At 43.4% G+C, this 22,586-nt stretch overlaps 1 protein-coding gene across 5 annotated transcripts; it reads right to left on the reverse strand.

Moving 5' to 3' along the window:
- Positions 1–229: 229 nt before the first annotated feature.
- Positions 230–21,508, reverse strand: snu (ABC-type transporter snustorr). 5 transcript variants are annotated; one of them, XM_070281262.1, is made up of 11 exons: positions 13,890–14,301; positions 9,513–9,757; positions 5,608–5,814; positions 3,266–3,782; positions 3,057–3,205; positions 2,729–2,834; positions 2,383–2,664; positions 1,860–2,308; positions 1,739–1,799; positions 1,286–1,617; positions 230–1,225 (listed from the first exon to the last, which is right to left on the reverse strand). In XM_070281262.1, the coding sequence occupies exons 2-11, from the start codon at positions 9,524–9,526 to the stop codon at positions 1,051–1,053; spliced, it is 2,292 nt and encodes a 763-aa protein (XP_070137363.1). In that variant the 5' UTR covers positions 9,527–9,757; positions 13,890–14,301; the 3' UTR covers positions 230–1,050. The 5 variants fall into 5 exon arrangements, with proteins under 5 accessions (XP_070137363.1, XP_017092817.2, XP_070137361.1 ...); XM_017237328.3 differs by having other exon boundaries at positions 2,729–2,870; positions 13,890–14,300; XM_070281260.1 differs by lacking the exons at positions 9,513–9,757; positions 13,890–14,301 and adding an exon at positions 20,844–21,508.
- Between the last annotated feature and the right edge of the window lie 1,078 nt (positions 21,509–22,586).

Raw genomic sequence — 22,586 nt, forward strand, 5'->3', positions numbered from 1 at the left:
TATGTTTTAATATTAGCAGTATATATTAGTATATATATGTGCCCTCTTTCGGGTATTAATGAAGGCAATTCTATCAATAGAGCAAATATCAATAACACTAACAACAAGTAACAACAAGCAGAGTTGGAAAACGACCATTTCAAATTGGCGCCCCTGATTTCGAAAAGCAAACATTTCAAAAAATAGTTTTAATAAAAAATAGTTTTGCTAATATTTAAATAAATGACCATTTATTTTTATTCATATTTTATTGGTTTTTATACATAACTGCGTTCACATAGTTAAAGATTTGTCATACTTAAATACTAACATTTTCATTTCACTTGTTCGTTGTTCATTGTTTTTTCAATTTTTCGTTGTGAAATAATTATGCTGTGTGCATAATATTTCCTGAAATTGATTTCTTTTTTTTATATTTTAGGGTAGTTTACATTATTGTATTTAATTATGTTTTACCTTAAAAACTTAAACCCATACAAAAAATGTTTTAAGCTACTTAATGTTAACAAAACCCACCATTGATTTTTGCTCGCTTTTCTTAATCTTTTTGTTTTTCTTTAGGCTTGCCCTACGTGTATTCGCGTGAAATATGTAAATAAAAACAATCACAGTCCATTGAAAAATATATAAAATTAGTTGTTGTGTGTGTAATAAATTGCCCGTTTTGGAATCGAGAAAAGGTCTAGAACAGAGGGTTGCAAATAATGGACGTCTAGCAACGGATTACTGAATTCGTGACACAAAATATTTACAACAATTCATTTAGGTGCCTAAACCTTACGCTTTAAACTACGAAACGTGCAGGACTTAACTTACGTAAACAGGGTGCGGGGTGGAAAGCTAAGGAAACCAGCGCATTGCTTAAATAATTTATGACGTTTTGGGCAGAAAAGTTCGAAAGAAATAAAAGAGTAATAAACGTACAAAGGTATGAAAAATAGAGGAAAGGAAGGTACAGAAGTAAAGCCGAGGAGGACCTAACTAAGACGACGGGGACGACTAATCGCAATCTAAAGTACGCATCTAAAATTATGCTCCTTGCTGGTGGTCCTAGCCGCGTTTTGCCCGCAGCACGAGGAGTGTCAACACCAGGAAGCCCAGGATCCAGGAGAGCGTGCTCAGGTATCCGATGTACACATCGGACTCCAGTATCGCCCATCCTCGCGTCAGGATGGAGCGCAGCGATGAGGTTGCCAGTGTCAAAGGCAGGCACAGTGAAATGTATCTGTTAAGAATAAAAGGTTTAATAATCTCTAGATATAAAGAAATATCTTTCCAGGCTCACCTCAACACCACGGGCATGCCCTCAATGGGCCAGATCACGCCGGACAGGAGCAGGGTGGGGTAGAAGGAGCCTAGCGCCAACTGGATGGCGTTTCGCTCCAGCTCGCAGACGGAGGAGATGAGGAAGCCGAAGCACATGCCACACATTCCCTGGAGCAGCGTCAGCACAATCACCCAGAAGAGGTCTCCATTGTTGGTCACTCCGAACACAACCAACATGAAGATGAGGACAAGAGTGGTCTGTCCACACATCACCACAAACTGGGTAATGACGTGGGAGAAGAGGATCTCGCCGGGGGAGACACCAGCCACCCAGGAACGATCCAAAAGGCCCTGAAAAGAATGAACATTTGTTAAAAGTTCTCTTCTGTTTTGTATGTTTTTAAGATTTATCACTAGACCCCTATTTAATATTTTAAATAATTACGGAAGCAGTAATCATTTGTGATCTTACCTCAGTACGCTCAATGATCAGAGCGGATGACGTCAAAGCCACAGCCAAGAAGAAAACAATGCTATTAAACAATTAAAAACATTAATGACACAGTCATAAAATAGTCAACAGCAAGACATACGTCAAGATCACGCCCGGAGCCACGAAGTCGGTGAACGAGGGATTCATGGTGCCGTAGATGGGATCCCTGAACTGAATGGGCACATCGCCCAGTTTGGGATTGTTGCCGCACTGTCCCAGCAGGCCCATGGCGAAGTCTCTGTATGCCAGCTGGATGTCCCGATTGAGCATGACGCCGATCTGCTGGTTAGACATGTCCAGCCATACCTTCACCTCAGATTGGTCGAGAGTTTCGTCATCGGAGTCACGTCCCAGGGCAGCTCGAGCGGTAAAGGCATCCGTGAAGTTCTCGCTGATGTAGAGGGCACCCCAGGCATCACCATTTCTAACGGCTTGTTTGGCGTCTTCCAAGTCCGTATAATATGTTTTAACTACACTCGTGTTCAGGTGATTCAGATAGCGACAGCCCAGGTTGGCGAAGTGGCAGCCGTCCTCCCAGAAGCAGGTTTCCTAATGAATAAAGTATTGGAAGTTTTTCAGATTTATTTCAGACATTAGAAGCCTCCAAGTATTATCTTTCTTACCGTATTATTCATCTCCCCATTGACTATGGCCAGATTAAGGCCCTGAGGATCGCGTCCAATGGCCAAGCAGAAGAGGATCACCTGCATGACTGGAAGAGCGAAGATGAACAGCATTACGCCCACGTTGCGCCACATCCGCAACATATTCTTGGTGAGCAGGGCACGGATCTTGCCCTTGGAGGTGACCTTGCACAGGCTGGCGTAGCAGTCCTGGCAGCTCTCCTCGTCATTGGGATTGTTGTTTCGCCTCGAGGGCGGGGGGCTGTACGGCTCCTGGTTAAGCTAATACCAAAGGGTTCAGAAAATACATTAAATCAGGACTTTCTAGAGAGGCAGACAAACGAACCGTGTAGATTGATCCGTTGCTGTCGTTGATGAGCACCTCCTTGCTCTGGTGGAAGTTGAGGCCAACGACACCGCCCTCCTGGCTGGAACTGGGCTTGTCCATCTTGCTGCCGAAGGCCATGGCGTGCAACGAGATGTTGTTACTACTCCCGAAATGATCACAAAACACACAGGGTGACAGATGGAGGGTGGAACACAGATTGCGAGCATGCGAGTGTCGGATGGGGAAGATCAGATTTAGATTTGGAGTGTGGATTAGATTTTGAGTGCCGGTGCCGGTTAGCCACTGTCAGTGCTGCATGCTGTCAGTCCCTGGGCGGGATCCTTACCTGAAGTTCACATGGGTCACGTCGCCCTTCTGGCTTTGGATGCGGGAGAGCTTGAGGAAGACCTCCTCCAGGCTGATGCATTTGTACATGGAGAGCAGGACGCTGGGGGATTCCTCGGCCAACAAGTGCCCAGATCGCATAAGTCCAATCTGTTTTGAAAGATCATCATCATTATATTGTTAGCTTGATTAATATTATAGTTTATTTACCGTGTGCGCCTGTCGCGCTTCTTCAATATAATGTGTGGTAATGATGACCGTCTTCTGGCCCGCCTTAGTGATGTGCACCAAGTGATTCCAGATGCTCTGGCGCAGCAGGGGATCCACTCCCACTGTGGGCTCGTCAAGGATCAGCAGCTCGGGATCGTGCATCAAAGCCACTGCAAAGCTAACACGACGCTGCTGGCCACCACTGAGGTTCTTGACCAGACGCTTCTCAGACGGCAGATCGAGGAAGTTCAGCAGGAACTGCAGCCGCTCCATGATCTCCTTGGTCTCCATGCCAAAGATCCAGCCAAAATACATCATTGTCTCCTGGATGGAGAACTCGCCATAGAGGGCGATTTCCTGGGGCATGTAGCCAACGCGTTTTCCGGGCACTCCCGATCCTCGGGTGCCTGGCTTGCCGCCCAGCACAAAGATCTCGCCAGAGTCCAAGTAGCGGCGACCCACAATACAGGAGAGTAGAGTGGTCTTGCCGCATCCAGAGGCTCCCAGGAGTCCATAACTGGAGAAGACAAAACAAAAGTTGATTATAACATATGTGACAGACTTGTCCCGGAGGTCGTCAAGGGGTCAGGCGGCCAACCATGACAAAGCAATGGAAGAATTGCGCGAAAAATGTGCTCAGAAGAAAGAAACTGTCTTGCCATTTCAGCACGAAAGCTGTCGCCACCAAAAGCATGATTATATATGTATGCAACATCGGGTGTCTGTCGCGATGTCAATGTTAATTCCAGCAGTTCAAGTTGAATTATTTCGAAATGTTCACCTTGAAAAGTAGCTGTGTCTTTTCACAGTCAGCTATCAAAAGAAAAAAAAACTCCGCCTCTTTTTTGTAGAGTGGAAGACCGTTTCTACATCGTCGACATTATCATTATCACGATGAACTTCGTAGCGGTGATTATTGTGATTATCACTTTGTTAGTTTGTTTCGACTGTGTTTTCGACTCTTGATTTTTGGTTTTGAGTTTTCGGCCTTTGACAAACTATTGCAGCACGTAGGTCGCACTTTTTGGCCTGTTATTGGATTCATTATTATAATTAGCACGCCGCGCCATTTAACGAATCTAAAAACAAAATACATCTGATATGGCCCCTAGGGAGGAGTGCCTGTTTGTGTCTAAAGACTCTGGCTGGGCCAGCCAGTTTTTAATTGACATAATCGCTGACTTTGAAAACCCCACCGAAAGCGATTTGGGCAGTCGCCTGCAGTTCGTTGACTTGGCTTGGAGTTATGACTAACTTACTGACCTGACCTAGGTCAAAGCTGAACGAACCGAGCTCCTAACTGGGTCAAGACTGCTGCACATTGGCAGGTTTTACTGCTTGGCTTTTGGTAGAATAAAAATCCGTTACGACATGATTGACGGCTTTAATTCGTCGTATAAAAAATTCAGAATGGCGAAAACGAGAAACAAACAAAATTAATAACGTATCTGTTCAAGCCATATCAATGCCAAACACAGCCAAGAAACAAAAAATTATTTACGACTTTATTTTTATGGCCCCTAAATGTTTGCCAAAAAAAAAAAAGGGAAAAATTCATGAACCGCATATGGGGGTCTTTGCGGGGCGATAGACCACACGAGGCACGTGAGGTGTGGTGGGGTTGGACGGCGGGAGGCTCCATTATAATGGATATAGCCACATGTGCCGCGACAGAGATGGCGATAGATAAACACCAGACACAAGCGGACGCCCAAGAAGTCGCCAAACAAACAGGCAAACAAATCGAAATCTCAATAACGCTTTCCAGCTTCGGACTCTTAATCGATCAATATTGCCGGGCATATTGGTTTTATTCGCGAATATCCCCATATAACCTCACTGTCTGGCATACGAATCGCTTTTTGGATTAATTGCTAGGACGTGTGGAATTAGCCGTGGCATTGACGTCAGTTGGGAAGCAGCTTAATTGGGATCAAGACACTTCTACGACGGGGGCATCTCTCCGGCATCAGAGAACTTCCCTAACGACCCTCGTTAGCGGCATCGAATTATCATGCAAAAATGCCGTTTCAATTACATGACCACAATGAACAGGTTTGCCGTATATACATATAAAAATCGCAATTAGACATCCGAGCATAGCCAAGTGACCTCTGATAGATATATATTCTACGGCGACTTGAACGATCTGTAACCGTGCAATTAAATCGCAAACACAAGGAAATCGCTTCCAGCATACGATTTGAGCTCAACCGAGATCTAGTGGGTCACAAATTAAGTGCTAATTACTTTCGCCGTTTCTATTTTATTAACTTGCTAAATTGAGCCGTCAACATTTCACTTTTATTGATGGCTTACTCCCCGGATCCCACACTACTCACATTGTTCCCTTGGGCACAGTCATGTTGAGGTTGTTCAGCACCTGGTTGGCGTTCTTCTTTTTGCCGTAGGCCTTGAAGGCATGTCGCACGGATACGGCGGCCTGTGTGTTCCGGGGTCCGTTTGCCGGAGCGCCCCAGGCTGCCACGGCATTAGGCTGTGTGCCGCCATCGTTGTTTGTGGCCGTCATGGCGGAGTCTGTGGAAATGCTGAAAAGATAGGGAAATAATTGTATAAGTAGGCCAATAAAAACTATAATCACTTTATAATTAGTATTAATCTTAAAGGTCTGAGTCTTTGGTAAGTTTCCACTCGTTCATGAACCTTAGAAAACACAAAATTAGGGAAAAACTTTAAAATTGAATAATTATTCAAAAAGTAGGCACAAAAACCAGGTGAGTGACTAAGCAGCTGGTCATAGATCTATATAATATAAATCATTTAAGTTTTAAAAGGTCCTAAGTTTAAAAGATTAAAAAGTCTTTTTAAAAGGTATTAGACATTTATATTTGCATTTTACTTATTAAATTTTCAATGACTAGTTGTCTGAAAATAGACAAGATACAAAGTAAAAACAGTTTCTGTACTACTACTTTTAATTACACACTCTGCAATTTTGTTTCTCACTCGAGTTTTTCAATATATCCATAGAATTTTAAATTGTCATTGGCCATTAGTAGCTTCCTGCTGTCGCATATCTTATTTGCATAACGATTAATGATTATATTTGCAAATCAGCCGGCAGTGGCCACTGGTCAGGGAGTGTGTTGTAGATGGTCTATGCTTCATTGAGTTGCCATCAAAACTATGTCAGCGGCACACATTGCAAAAAAATCATAATACATAGCCAAGAGAAACAGCAACAACAATGGACCAACTTGGCAATACTTTTCATTTCGATATTTATACTTAGTCCGGCTCGGGCACACACAGATACTAACAAAAACCGAGAGGTTGGAGCACTCGCAGACGTCTCTTACCCAACGCGCTTTTTGGCCACTTGGTAGGCCGAAGTTTCAGCGAAGTGAATGCGCACAGAGCAAATCGTGGCGCCGCAATGGTTTTTGGTATTCGGTTTTGGCCAGGTCTGGTCCGACCAGCTTTGGCTTTAGTGGATTGCCCAACAGCCATCCACTACCAAGTTGGTCAGCCGTTAAGCAAATATGCAAACTGCCATTCCGCGACGTTTGCATTTGCATCGGCATCGCCCATTATGCAATTTCCCATGCAGTTTTTAACTTCGAGCTGCACGCACTGCGCTTCGTCGCATCTTATCGCAAATATTTGGTGGGAAAAAGCTCCGTCGATTTTGGGTCAAGGTTAACTGCATTGTTAGCCACGGTCTGGCCGACAGATAAGAAGAAGAAAGTCCATAATTGCCTGCAATTAATCACATTCGCACCTCTTTAACATATTTTGACTGCCAGCTATTTCTTATTTTCGGGTTTTCGGGGCTTTCATATCATTAGCGGCGACGGGGCAAACGAGCAAGTCATACCAAAAAAACGAGAAACGAAACACACACTCCAAAATAAATAAATAAATAACATGCTGGAAGGGGGAAACTAGTTCAAGGTCACTGATTGAACGCATTCGATCGCCGTTGTTGTTGCCTTTGATCGCTGACGCCGCTTTCGAAAACGATTTGGTTTCGATTTTCGGTAAGGTTGCCTCGAGTTTTTGCTAATCGATTGCGTTACTTCTCGTTAAGATAAACAGACAATTTGAATCAAATATTTGCATTTTATTTTAAGGCACGAGACGACGAGACACGACGCTGAGATGAAATGCGATGCGGGTTGCCCAATGGACGATGGGGGTCTGAGTGGAGAGCAAACATCCTCGAATATAGCGCGCGGGCTTGCAGTGAAAATAAAGTAGCTTTATTATGCGGCCTATCAAATATTTGCATATTTCGGGGCTGGGCCCAACGGATTCTGAATACGAAACGCACTCATAAACGATATGCTGCAATTCCAGCCGGTGCCACGATGTTGACGAAATGCGTTTCAAGTTCGTTGCCTGAGTCTTTCGATTTGCGTACTGTGTCCGCCGGAGTTAGTCACAGCCGCAAGACAACACTAGCAGGTTGCGTAAATCAATGGGTTCGCTCGTCTGTGTGTTCGTGTGCGCACAGTCAACAATGGACAAGGTCAGGCCAGGCAGTTTTTTATAATGACAACAAACCGACATTTTTTCCTCCTCTCTTCACTGTGTGCTTGACATTTATGGCCAAAAATGTGGGCCTCCACACTGGCGTTGGGTGTGCGTGTGTTTTTGTTTGTTAATGCTTATTGATAATTTAATTAACTATTAGAGCGCTATTTATGCATGCAGCTCTATCTTTATTTTTGGGAATTTTTAGCTGATTTCTCCAGCCTGTGACAGGGCGTGAGAAATCGACAGGGCTTGTCAATAACTATTTGAGTTATAGAAGGGAAAACACTTAATAGTTTCTCAAAGGCACTTATTTTTCTGTCCTAATGGACCCATTCCCCGAAACGATATTTATGCGTCACTTCCCTTAAACCAGTTTGCAAAATGAGCGATGAGCCAAAACTGACACATTTTCGCTTCCGTCGCCATTTTTCCCGGTGTTTTCGGACTTTAGAATCCGAGCCGACTATAATTATCGCAGCAAATAGAAAGAAAAAATAAAAATAAAACAGATATGGGAGACTTACAAAGTTCAGAGTGACTCCCACCTGAGTGCCGATCAGTGAGGTCATTCTGAGATTAAGACCGCCTTAGAGAGCAGAGTCTTCAGACTCAGTTACACAACCAAAGAGTTGAAGATGCATTTCGTGCAGCGATTTCATTGATGATTGAGCCGCCTAATCGCCGGTAATCAGCCCAGGGAGAGGCACGGAATGCCAGGTAAACAACATCGATTGTGGCACTTGAACTGTTCCTGGCTCCGCTCAAAAGCCCGGGAGTCTGTCACGCATCGATTGTGGCGATGTGTTGAATGTTAAGCACGCCGATCCCCAAGGAACAAGCGGTGGGATCTTGCGGCCAGACTTTGTGGGGGAATTCCATACGAATACCGGCTATTGGTAACAGGGTATTGGTAGGCAAAACACCTTTTTGCCATTTCCATACGAGTGCGGCCACACGCGGAAGATGAAAATGTCGTGTAATTGACTTTTGTTATACTATTTAGCTTGCCTTGTCGGTGGCATATAATTATGAGATTCTATTCTTAAGTCAACGAGGAAGCCATTGAAATGACAGACCCGTCATTTGCCAAATAAATCAGTGGGCTGTTATGAGCAACAGTCTGCGGGAGATACCCAGACATTGTCTCACTTGAATCGAGTGCCGGAGCTCAAGTGACGATGAAGAGATGAGTTAAGATGAGTTGGAATGAGTGCCAGAAGATGAATTCGCAATGGCAATCGCGATGGCGTTGATACGGCCGGGGATTATGCAATGGGCCCATTGGAATTTGACATAATTACAACAAACTGGAAACTTGTTCGCCCCGCCGAGAAATGCGGTCGTATTTTGACTCAACCCGGCTCGCAAATATGCAAAGGCAAAGTTGAACGAAAAAATACAGCAAAAAGACACAAAATATGGCCGCAAAAGGGCGAAGCGCTTTGGCTTGGAAAAGCCAAATCAGCTCGAGGCTCAATTATGCAATGTTAATGGGGCGACAAGTGTTAAAGCCGGGCGAGATCGGGCGTTGACAGCAGGAAACTGGAAGACAAAAACCGAATTCAGCCAATGACTGATAGGCAGCGATTGACTCGACCACAAGTGGGTCAACATCAGTGGGTCAAAAAAAACTACAAAAATAAAAGAGTAAATAGAGGAAAAAACTACCAAATGATTGCGTTTGTTTCGCGCTTTGATTGCAATTTATGGCCGTAATCTCGGCACGTTTACCCACGAATTTACTTACGTTGATATCAGCATTTTATTTTGTAGTTTTTTTTTTTTGGTGCTCCGGAGGTGGGTGTTGTTTTGTTTGCCTTTGCCTACCGCTCACTGTTTATTTCTTATGTTTTATTTGCCTTTGTCTAATGCTAGTTACTTTGTTAAGCGTTTACTTTTACTTCGCTGCTGGGCAGGCTAGAGACCAATCTTTTGCAATCTTTTGCCCAGGTGGATGCGGGGCTGTGTTTTATGTGTTTCAGGCACACATTGCTGAAATGTATAAATAATAATCATGTTTGAGCGTAAATTGTTGTTTGATTTATACATTGGCCGGACTTCGGAGGGCTTGCCGCTATTACCCAGCTTGCCGGGGCTTTTATTTGCGTTGTGTGTTAGCCCGGCTTTTGTTTCTTTCACCTCACTGCCTCGCTGCGCATTGCGCATACGTCATGTTGTACATTGATCACTTTGGAATTTTGTGCAGTCATCTTGTATGATTGTCGAAAGGATGGGTAAGAATTCTTCAATGACTCCCCTTCCTAAGGAGCTTAATTAACCGATTCTCCAAGCTGATTGCCTGAAAGAATAAGTCTTCCCTAAGAAAGCAGATTCTCCCCACCGGTGAATCGCATTCCATGTTGAATATCAAATCGATACTCAAACACATTATACAATCAACACCTTGCGGTGTTTGCCACTGTTGTTGTTTTTTCGGTATTTAATAACCACAACATTGCGCCAAGTCATGCTATATGACTGCAGAGCATTATACGATTCAAAGAAAACTGTGAACTGTGTGTTTCTTGAGGGGGCAGCAGCGATTCGATATGCGAACGGACCAAAAGCCGCTTAGTTCAGCGTAACAACAACAGCCATAATAACAATAATAATTGAGTCCGAAAGCAATGTACGCATTTGACATTGGATTCAGTATGTTTTTGGACATGAATCTCCAGCTACTTGGAGATGTTTTTCAGTATTGGAGTTTAAGCATTCAAAACAAGGCAGGAGAAGCAAAAACAATCGAATCGAGTTCTTAACAACTGATTGCTGATGCTTAGTTTGCATGCCGAGTGCGTTGCCAAGGTCAACAGAGGCTGGCATGCAATGTCTTTCCGGTGCTTTCCCGTGCAGCGGAAAATTTTCTCCACGCGTTTGCAAGTTCGTCATCAGATGTGCTAAGTGGAGAACCTAAAAACATCCTCCTCATGAGTCACTAGAGACTAAAAACTGGTAATAAATAATAAAGTGTATTGAATGGGATTTTACCAGACATTTGAAAATGTGTCAAATAAATAAAATGTAAAAATCAGGAAAACTGCTTAAAACTTTAAAGCCATAAAGCCGCTTTAGCCAGTACATTGAGCAATCAGCAGGTCGCTCGAGCATGAAAGCATTCAGCCAGCTGCAGACACTGCTCAGACAATGCATGAATAAGTTTATTCATATACAATTTAAATTTCAATGAGGCAATCTCAATGCAACCGCTGAACGACTTTTCAGCAGCTGTGACGCGCTCTGTGCAGACAGGAAAACCCATTTAGGCCTGCTGATTAAAATTAAAACTCTTTATGCGGCTCGTATGCTGATATGGCTACGTGTGTGGCATAAAGCCAGCCATCCGCTGGCCAAAAAACACTGAGACATGTGACAGACATTAGGACGGCCCCCCAAGGCAGGCCGAACCTATTAGAACTGCTTTGGCCCGAAGCCTATACTTTCGATCTCTATAGGGAGGCCTCCTCTGGCTTACCGCGTTTTTCCAAGTTGTTTTCATTTTCCTCGACTGGCTTTTCCGATGACATAATTTGTGGCACGTATGCCTGTGCCTCGTGCAACTGTGTGCGACACAGTTTTTAGTTGTGGCAGCCACTTCTTCGACTTCTTCGAGGCGGGCTTTTGGGCATTTCTGCAAATGGCAAACCAGTCGTGTGGTGGTGCTGGCTCGCAACTGGTTCTGCAACAGGTCTTTAGACTTTTCTGAAGCCAGTGGCTGGTGGCCAAAAATAAATAAATAGTCGAGCACTAGTCACCCGCACTAAACTAGTATTAGATAATCCCGACAGATCGGATTGATTGGCCCACAGTTTACAGCCATTGGCAGGGAACTGAACCAGCCTCATCGTCTGGCCAGTAGCTCTGGTCTAGTGGCTGTGGCTGCTCCAATTGCTGCTCCCCAAACCAGTCCAGAGTCCGATTCCAGTCAATAACCCGATTCCTGGCAAAACTCGAAAGAGAATGTCCGATTGCCACAATTAATATTTAATTTTCTCAATTGTTGTGGGTCTCACAGTTGCACAATCGTCGGGCCGGGGGAGTGGAGTTCAGAAGGGGTCACGTGAACTGCGACAAATGTTGTTTCTGCCACGGAATGTGTGTCTCAGTTTTTAAAAATGGTTAATTGCCACATGCTTGAATCAGTAATGTTCCTTAAAGGTTGCCACCTTAAAGTTAAGTCTGAACCAGAAATGTCACAATGCTAAGTTGACTTTATTAAGCTATTAGACAATGGGGAAGGCTGGACAGCCATTGTAGAATATGTGACCGTAGCGCCCATAGCATTAAGTCCAGTTTAAGTCTAATTGAATCGGTTATGCGACTCAGGGCAATCATTGAGGGGCAGTATTAACCGTTCATTTAAAGTCGATTAAAGCAATGCAAATTGTTCGCAATTAGCTTAACAATCGCTCCCCCCAATCATATCGAATCGGTTAGAGGTATGCCAGTAGAATTATCTAGAGTTCTGCCTATTTATATAAAGCTTTAACTTAATGGCGGTCAAGCTGCCGCCTTGGTATTAATTAAATGTCGCACCGTTTTTATGGCTTAATCATGTTTATATCACGTCTATATCTATACCTCAAAGATCCGGCCGCAACTGTCATCGTACTGTTGCTGAGCCGACTAGAGGCACCTTGAACTCTGCTCGAAGCATAGCTGCGACGTGATAAAAAGACTGACTGGGACTGAGAGGCCCCAAAATCGCAGAAACCGAACTGAGACGAGAAGAAAGAAAGACAGACGGACGGTGAAAAAAACCCCAAGTCCAAAATACCAGTTCAAGTTTAAACTTAAAATGCTGCACAGTTCGGAAATGCACACGGGTAATCGAGTGGAGTGGTGGGGCGAAAACCTTGACAACTAATTTCAGGGCCTTCCGCGAAGGTCTCTGGGTGCACAAAATATGACGATGAATGCAGTTTATCGTAAGACATAAGCGCTCCGAATAATTGTTATTATTATTAAGCTTTTCCACCGTCCGATTCTCCACGCCGCTTGCTCGTATATATGTGTTTGCACTTCAGCAATGAAAATTGAAAAAGTCACAGCGCTTAATTACACTGAACTTTGCTCGAATTGCTAACGATAGTCCAGTGCAAATACATGGAGAGGGATTGACTAGAACTGGCTAAATGATTCCCTGCGGCTCTCCGATTGTTGTTGACCTCTTATCGTTGCATTCTGCTGGTGGGCGAAACTGGAAGGTAGTCGTTAATTTGCTTAAAACACTCACACAAACGCCGCATCTATAGGGCGGAATGTGGTGATCTAAGGTTCCAAACAGCTATTAACTAAAATCTGAAGGGGTCGTAGGTTCAGATACGTTTTTAACTGTTTTGCTAGCGTGTGTTTTTTTTTTATTGTAGTCAACAAAAGGTCTGTTATAGCCAGCCAGAATAACAAAAATGGCGCAATGACAGGGTTCTCCCCTCATTTTCATTTTCCAAAAGCTTCTTCAACGATCCATAAAAAACCCCTTAACGGGTCAATCAATAAAAAGAAAAATACGAAAAGTGCATTTGCGATATTATCGGGCCTCGAATGGTTGCATAAATGACACATCGGACCATTTTAATGGCAGCTAATGTCTGGTATTATGAACACATTTTCCAATTCGCTTTTATTTTTCTGTAATATTCAATCATCCAGGGGAACTAAAAAGTGTAACAATGCCTGGAGGGAGAGGGGATTGCTCATACGGCAAAGAATAGGCATTCTAAAGGCGTTTGGGCAGACGATGACGATCCGATCGGTCGCCCATTTGTATGCCGAGTGCGAAGCACACGCGTTTGAACATTTTGAATAAAGAATAGCCGGCCCCGGGATATTGGGGCGTGAAGAGCAGCCAGCACTTTGTTATTGATGATGTGGATCTCGACGATGGCGGCTGAGCGGTGGAAGTTGGCGAACAAAGTAATTGCCAGGCAGCCATTTGTTTTTCAGCAAAGAATACATTTCTTCCCCATTCGCTGCTATTTGCTTGAGCACCATTCGACTCTGTTTGCCTGCCGTTTTCGGCGTGTTTGAGCAACGATTTCCTGAAACGTGTGGTTCGGGCAAGTTCGACAATTCCCAAAAAGTCCGGCCAAGTCATTTGTTTGTTTAGCAAATTTACACTTACAATTCGCGTTCTAAATATGTGTATTTAGTTGGCAAACAATTTTAATGTCGTTTCGCTGTTGCGATAATCCACTTCCAGTTCCTGGGATGCTGGCAAAACAAAAGACTTAGGAAACGAACGCGAACGCGCTGGATAGATCAATTGCTCGCTAGCAAATACGTATGTATCTATCGGATTGGTAGTATATCTGAGTCTGTACCGGACACAATCCACTTATCGTTCGAGCCAAGGGGGTTCACCGAAATATCGCGGATCCCGAGCAAGCTGCGAGGCACTTGCGTTGCGCTGAAAGGTTCGACTAAGACTGACTGCCAGTAGATGGCCGAGAGCTGAGCTGAGCTGAACTGAGCCAGGTTAGCAGATCTGATGCTGCGTCGGAGTCGACGTTGGCGTTGGCGTTGGCGTCGCCGTTGCTAGCTTTGCACTTTACACTTTGTCAATGAAAGAGACGGAGAGCAGTAGAGCCGTGGAGTGGCAGAGAGGGAGCCAGCGGGAGCGAAGCTATTGCACTTTTGCACGTGCGTTTCGAGCGCGACTTGAGACGCGTGTAGACGTTGGACTTGCGGCTGCCTTGCTGCCAGAAACTCAACTGAAAGCTAGGCGAAGCCAAAGCAAAGCTAAAACACCTGTCTGGCCGCTCAGCGCTCACCGCTCATTACGGCCATTCCACTCGACTCGTTGGCTAGTTCACTCAACTTGAGGCGATTGAGTAGCTTGTGGCAGCTTGTGGAATGAGCCCGAATGAGCGCACCTGGCAAGGTTTGTTGGCTTCGCTCCTGCCACCTTTCGGCCGGTTCACCTTCGGGCCCGAAAAGGGGGAACCCGACCGCTCAAAAGGGCCCCGATTTCTGGGTTTTTTTCTTTATTTACGTCGTTGTTGTGACGTTTAAGCGCTTATGCAATGCACCGGCGACCTTCAACGCTTCTGGCTCTTCTTCCCACTTTTGAGCGGCAAGAATTGCAAAAGCCCACAGCCCAAAGGCCGCTCACCCATTCACTGCAGCTCTCAGATCGGTTAATGGCTTCATTTGGCTTTGGCTTTCGGAATTTCATGAACTGTAATGGCGATTGCAATTTCATTAAAATTCCCGAGCACTTTTAATTAGGATTGCCTACATTGTTGTTTATGTAAGCTACGGCCAATGTGAGCTGCAACTGGACCAAAGTTCGCCAGCAATAGATTAATGGAGCGATAGCTACCAGCTACCTTCCGACTCTATTCACATATTTTTCGCAGCTGGCCAAGGCAAAATTAAATGCCTTAATTACTATAATTAATGTGCCAAAAAGAATGCTTTTTGACTGTCCGATTTGTATCGATTGTGATGGACTGTGATGGACAGGCTTCGCACTGGCCAGGCCGCAAAATCAATAAACATGTCTATATTAAAATTTTGTTATTTGCTTATTGCACAATTTCAATGTCATCGTCGAAAAAAAAATTAACAAGCCGGCGTTAAGGGCGTGACTAAGGGCGATTGCTGTGTTAGAGAAAAACGAACCAAAGTACAAGAAGAAAAAAAGTCCAAAGCGACCAAGCTGTCCACTTTTGCGCAATGCTGACATTGAAAATGCACAGCTAACTCGAAGCTGTGGGTGTTTCTGGCCAAATGTGCCATCAAATCGGGTGTTGCAACAAATCGCGCTCGAACATCTTAAGCAGGTGGCCAATGGTCAGTGCCAAGCCGGCGGTACAATAACCGATTCGACGTTTTCGACGGCCCAGCGCGGTTTTACCTTTTTTTCTTTTGCTATTAAACGACAATTAACCAGCAAGGTCGCATGCTATACATTATAATATCTGCCCGTCAAGCGAGCTCCCAATCTGGTTCCCAAATCGAAATTTAATAAAATCGAGTATTTTATTTTTCCCAGATTGATCACACGCCCTGGCTGTCAGCCGGGATTTAATGAGTCGCATAAAAGCAATTTCTCGGCTGACTGATACTGATGAGCCTGTAAACATCCTCGTTGCCGGTGCAATGGACATAATTGCAGTTAAAATACAAGCAATTGCCGCGAATATGCGTGTATGTCGTGAAATAAATAAACAAAATACGTCGCCGTCGCACTTGACATGGTTTTTGGAATACGACAAGCAACGTGCTAATGAGCCCTGAAAGTCCGATCCAGCCAGACGGCTCCTCATCATTAACTTGGCTATGTTGCAACGGCCTTATAGTGTTTATGAGTCATAATGCTAGTCATCAAATGGACACTTCACTGTGGCTTCCAGTTAACTTCCAGCTCATGGTGCACTTGTTCAGAAAGAGGTGGCTTCTTAGCCAAGTGGAAACCATATAAGCCATCTAAGCCTTCGATCTTTTAAGTCTCCCGAGCTACCTATTTCGAAACTGTTGTTTTCGGCTTACTCTCGACCAAACACGAATCCCAAAAACTAAGCTTGCAATTTTCTAAATTTGTCTTTTGTATTTCTTTGTTTTTGGCTTTTGACAAGTCATTCTGCGTCAGCAACAACAACGCCTTGGACCAGTTTGTTGACTTCGGCTCGGAAAAGTGGCAAAGACCAGCAACGACAACGACAACAACAGTTTCAACAGTTACATCGAGCCGCGAAAATGGCAACAAGGTATTAAAGAAATTGGTTGACAACATTTGGTTTTTGCCATGGCATCAATTTTACTCTCGACAACATTACTTAGAGCCTCGGTTTCTGTTTTGGCCTTTTGTCTGGCTCTGCGATGTGCACATTTCAAATCTACATTTTCGTATTGTTTACTTCACCAACGCCTTTATAGCCCGGCCATTCCCAGTCTTGTTTCCCATTGAGCCAACAAAACTTCATTTCGCTCTGGCCTGGCTCTGTTTTGGTTTATGCTGCTGTGAAAACGGGCACAAGGTCGGGTATTGCGATCAGGAGGAAGTAGGCTGGGAAGCTGGCCAGGCATTCCGTACTGGTAGTAGAAGCCCCAGCCAGGCTAAAATTAATTGCATCGCGACGAGATGAGTCTGACTCTGAGTCGGCAGTTTCAAACTCGTAAAACGGATTGCACTCGGCGATAAAATTTCCCTTTCGCTTGAAACTCGTTTTCATTCGCGTATTCGTGCTGTGTCCTAATCACCTATTTCGGTTACGCCTTTTATGGTTTTCAGAAGCAAGGGGATAGGGGTATTTCAGAGGCGGTACTACTCCTTTGATTAATTAGGCTTTTAGCTGCTTTTGGGCAATGTCTATAAACTCATTGGGTTATTGATTTTAAACGATAAAATTGTGGATATACTTCTGGAGTGGGGAGTAATAAAAAAAGATATTTCATACTGCATGTAAACAACCTTTTTTGCTCACTGCAGCTCAGAGCAATGGAGTGTAAAGCTAAAGCTGCTGCAAAGCTCACATTCGATACTCACATGTGCCAAATATTATGCAACTTTTGCAACTCCGAGTTGAGAGTGTGGCTTGTGGCGCGGTTACTTTTGAGCGGCTACATGCAAAATGCTGCTAATGTGAGCAGCTTAATTAATTACAATTAGAGACTGTAGCAGACGCCCTTAAAACAAGAGATCTCCACGAAATGGCAAACGATTCATTCGGTTTTGCTTGTCTTTGCTGTAATTGCTTGGTCCACTTTGAATATGAAATGAAGCTGGCCTTTAATATGAATCTAGCTCGACTCGTCTTTGGCTTGAATAGTTTTGAAGATTTTGGCCAAAGCCACCAAAAATACAAGAAACAAGCCACACACACACTAGTCACAAATGTGTCAAGGTCTTTTGTAAACCTGCAAATGAGTAAAAGATTCGGGCTACATAAAATCAAATCAAATGAAAACCGAAAGCTAGTCGAGCGATGTTGGACTCCGACTCGGGCTCGGACTCGGAGTGGGCTCAACATTTCGGATAGCTGTCTATAATTATCGGAGGAAAACTTTTTGGCACACAATGCACGGCATTTGAGTCAGATTTTTGCCAAGTTGATTGGCCTCATTGTGCAATGTCTTGTGTCTGCCTGGCCACCTATTCGACCACATTTCGGGCCAATTAGCAGCCTGGCCAAATTGCTGTTAATGCCATGAGCAAATACTGAAACTGAAACTGCTGCTCTAAGACAATGCATATGGCTTCTTGCAGTGTGGCCGAAATGGTGAAAGTATTGGCCAAGAGCTGTTGCCAAAAGATCAGCCATTGAATGACGTCACCACTTCAGGGAAATGGTGACGACTATCAGGCCCTAAGAATCGTCGGTAATTTATGAGACAGACTTTATTCAGGACAATAACTGGGGGTCTACGTGATGTGGCTGAAAAGGCATTCAAATTGGACGCAGATATTAAAATTCTGAAACTCATTCTTAAGTTCGCCGGGTTACTCAGGGAAGCACAGGCCGCTGAAGTTCGCATATTGCGGAAATAAATCTTCAATTGTCAGGCGTTATGATAGTCTCATGCTTAATTTTTTTCCATTTAAGATGACAATAGTGAATTCTACGTATGTTCTCTGGCCTTTCAGGGCAAACGACAGACTCCACTTATACCGAAGTGGAAGTTTAGTATAAAATGGCTTACTTAAATGTCTAAGCCTAAAGTTCAAAAGAACGTTCTTACGCACGACAGTTCTCTCAAAATAAAAGTTTCTTAATCTTTTCCACCTGACCTTTGAGCCTATTAGATCAGGGCGGAAAAAGAGTAAGTAACGTGCTTAGAAATAATCATTCTACCGGACAATCAAATGGTTATTGAGCTCAGTTTTTTTCCAACTAATGTCAGTTAATTTATAAAATTATAAAAAGCTTAGGCAGCTAAATAAGCTTAATCGCAGTGATATAGCAGTTAGCTTTTATGATATGTAAAGCTACACTAAGCTCGCTTTGTAAAAGCTTAAGCCGGGCTTAGGGTAAAATAAAGTAAAATGTACTACCCAGTTTAAGCTTTTAACAAAGCTTTTTACACTAAACAACAAAATAAATATTATCAAGTAATTCTTTTTTATTCTGACTTCTTATATAAATTCTTATTCAATAAAAAAAATTGCGCAGTTTGGTGGAGTGATTCTCGTTTATGGATGAATGTTTTTGGCATTTTAATTGCTGCAATTCGAAATTTACTTTCGACGCGTGCTGAAAGCACTGCCACTGGTTCGGCATATAAATCAGCAACAATCAACTGATACGAGCAATAATAAACAATTACAGGCACGCCACCAGACACCAGACATGTTGACAGATTCGAAACCAGAGTTATTTCACAATATTTCGATTCCTCTCACAACTGAACTAGTTCATGCGGAAGTGACGTAGCTGATTGTAAGGTGGATATTGTATAATGAAGGCCATCACAAGAGAAATACCGTTAAAGACAACAAACAAACTCAAATTCGACCGTCGAAGCGTCGGTTATAGACCCGGCCCAAAAACATAAACCCATTCGGATGCTAATATAATTATATTCAAAATATTCAATCAACAGAGTCGTAGACAAAAAGGGGTGAGAAGATGTATTACAAAATTCAAGGGCATAGTTTTTCTCAAAAAAATGTTTTTCCATAAACTATAAATAATTCTAGAAAATCTTTAAATATATATGTATGTATCAGTAGGTTTTCATCTACGCCTGAGGTAAGCACGGCCCTCGCATGAATCGCATGTGTTGCCAATATTATGTCACTCACAGTTCGAAAAAGATGAAAGAAACTCAGCATAAAGGAATGACCAATTTGTATTTACATAAAAAGCCGGGAGTCTCGAACAGACCGGACACACACCTCCGATTTCAGACCGTGAGTACAATTGTATTGAATTATGGCCAAAATAATTTTTCACACATCGTGCCAAATCGAACGTTTGCCGGATGTGTTATAATCCACTCGGCTGCAAAAATCGCCCAGTTGACGCCGATTTGCGGTAATGATGGACGTTAATTTGCACGAAAACACATTTGTTTGCCATTTATTGTGTCTGCCAGGCAGCGAATTTGTTACGAGGGAAATTATTGAAACTTTAAATTAGTTAAATTAAATGCAAAGTGCTGAAAGCCAACCAGCCGTTGCCTCTTCGGTACCATCGCCCTATTGTCGGCGACCCTGGGTTCTATTTTTAAGCCTTCAGCGGCGTTTAGTCTCTCGTAGTAGCTTGGCTAGCTGCGCGCATGTGCCATAACTTGTTATGAATTTGTTACCTTACAGTGTATTTATGTAATTGCGAATTTCACTCATCACTCTTCGATGTGGCTACAGTTGCTTAGCCTGCGAGTAGGTAAATGCAATTAAGGCACAGCGCTTAATAAGCATGACGCGGGGTTTCCAAACAAAACACAGTATGTTAGACAAAAGCTGTTGAAAATTAGCAAGGCGACCAATATTTACGATTCCCCAGCTTGCTGATGATCCCAACCCTCCGATGAGTTGTCGGAATTTGCATTTCACCCGGCCCCGTCATTGGAGCCTTGGGCAATGCACTGGGACCCCCTATATCATTCCTATCGAAGTGTCATTCACGTTTGCTTTCCAAATACAAGCTCCTCCACCCGGCATCCAAAGTAATGACTGTGCTTATCTTTCGCTTTGTCTCACTTAATTATTCATTGATCGGTAAATCTCACTGATAAATGTATTTTCAATTTCGATGGTCCAAAAATAAATGACAGAAAACACGTGCGTTTTTATTATGCAATGTGGGAAACAGATATTGGGTCTTCGATTTAAAAAAGCGGCAATAAAAACACATCTCTATTCAATCGAAACGAAAACACAATGTTCTTGGGGGGCGACCTCGAAGAAACCACTTTTTTGTTTTTTTTTTATTGATGGTGTATTGCCTAGGGTAACCGAAGCATTCGGAAGACTTCGGCAACGAACTTGAGATGATTCGTAGATGGCAATCACATTGGCCGGAATGGTTGTTAACAGAGTTCCGTTTCGGCCTCCCCATCTTAACGACTACTTTATGGGCCATCAAGGGGGCACGTTAATGCATGGCTAAAACTTGTATTGCTGACTCACGTGGCACTGGGGTCCGACCAGCTGAAGTGACGTTTTATCCTTTCGAAATCCATTACAGGCTGCTGGTTCTGCTGCTGATGCTGCTGCTGCTGGCTCAAGGTTGCCTCTTTCTTCGGCGCCATTTTGATGTTCCGGATGCAAGGGATGCTGTCTGTCAATGGTCCAATGGAATATTCGAATCTCAGTTGCACAACTGGTTTTCAGTAAACAGTCTTGTTTATGCCGATTTGTATCTGCACACACCTCTGCTCGGTTTCTCGCACAGAAATTCGCGTGCTCCTCCGCACTAAACAAAAGACTTAGGCAACGAACTAAGACTTCATATTAGGCGCGCTTTGCTGTCTTTTTGCTTTGTTTTTATTTTTTGGCTCCCTGACAGCTGTAACGCTAACAGCTGTTTGGTAGATTCGAGTTTTGGCCAAAAGCGAATGCTTTGCTCACAACGTGGACAACAGGCGACAACGAAAATGAAAATGAAAACGACAACACCAGCGACAACGGCGACGATGAGGGCAGGTAAAACACGTAATTGGATTTATAATTTAACTCTGTTTTTTTGTATAAGGTACACGTAACAAAAGAGCACAAAGTGATATCGTTTTTGTGGCTGTGGCTTTGTAGGTTTAGCTGCCGCTGCTGCCTTCCGCGCCGAAGTCGTGAACGAAACTGAAAACTCGAGACGCGCGCATCAAGCCAAGAGCTGCCAAAATGCGGCAAAAGGTGCAAAGAGAGCGTGTTACCTGGCGAGAGATCGGCGTGCCGGAGAGTCTGTGTTTAATTCGATGTTGATATAGTTATTTTTTTTCTATAGATAAACATGCACGGCTCTAGTCATGCACTTGGAACTGCAAAATCGAGAAATCGAACCACGCAAGGCAACGAACTTACAGGGGAAGGTAAATTGCGACCAGTTAATGTGATAATTGAGCTGGAATAAAAATTAGCTATAAACAGAATTACAATATTTACATACATTTGCAAGTGCCATATCCACAAAATCAAAGGCTACAAAGTAGCTACAAAATGTTATTTTATTATTTTTACCTTGCATTAAAATGCAATCGATTCCTTTCAAAAGCTGGTTCAGCCTACCCATGCAATTAACAAATCGCTGACAGTCCATTCCATCAAGAGGCTTAATTATAGGCTTACCTCATACCTTCAGGTAGCTTTGGTTACGCCCACTGGGCTTCATTTAACAATTTTTCACGCCATTTTTTTGCGACTTAATTAAGACATTACACGATTCCGTTAGGAGTCCCCTAAGCGTCTTATGGCTCCGAATAACAACCTCTCAGTGTCGCATTACCAGCAACAACTAATGATGAACTACCCAAAAGATTGATGAACTTTAAAGCCGATTATCCAGTCGTGGCCAGTTACCCGTCACCATTAAACCAGTAAAAATATAACATTAGAAATTATACATACAACGAAAAATTAGTACCGCTAATAAAAAGCGAAACTAACGATAGACGGAGAAAACTTTATAAGATAAAAATTTTAGTATAATTCACACATTTCCGTCAACGTGACCTGACTCATCCACAGATCTAGCGATTTTCGAAAATCGCAGAAACAACAGATACAAACTTCGCCCTGCATTATTTTACCATTCAAGCCAATAGATTTATTATAAGAAAATCAAAATAAAACAATTTCCGTGATATAGGGTCTGTTTCCGGACAATTTTGATGCGGTCAGTGAAAGCGTTGGCACTTATTGCGCAAATTGCAGCAGAAA

This window comes from Drosophila bipectinata, chromosome 3R (genome assembly GCF_030179905.1).
Source record: "Drosophila bipectinata strain 14024-0381.07 chromosome 3R, DbipHiC1v2, whole genome shotgun sequence".
NCBI lineage: Eukaryota > Metazoa > Arthropoda > Insecta > Diptera > Drosophilidae > Drosophila > Drosophila bipectinata.

What these genes read in the sequence shown, in the direction of transcription:
- snu (XM_070281259.1), bottom strand. Translation starts at nt 20,965, where the DNA reads ATGGCGCCGAAGAAAGAGGCAACCTTGAGCCAGCAGCAGCAGCATCAG. An exon ending in GTGACCCATGTGAACTTCAG is followed by an intron (nt 2,871 to 3,056) that starts GTAAGGATCCCG and finishes TTTCGGGAGTAG; the next exon opens with TAACAACATCTCGTTGCACG. An exon ending in GCTCCGGGCGTGATCTTGAC is followed by an intron (nt 1,800 to 1,859) that starts GTATGTCTTGCT and finishes ATTGTTTAATAG; the next exon opens with CATTGTTTTCTTCTTGGCTG.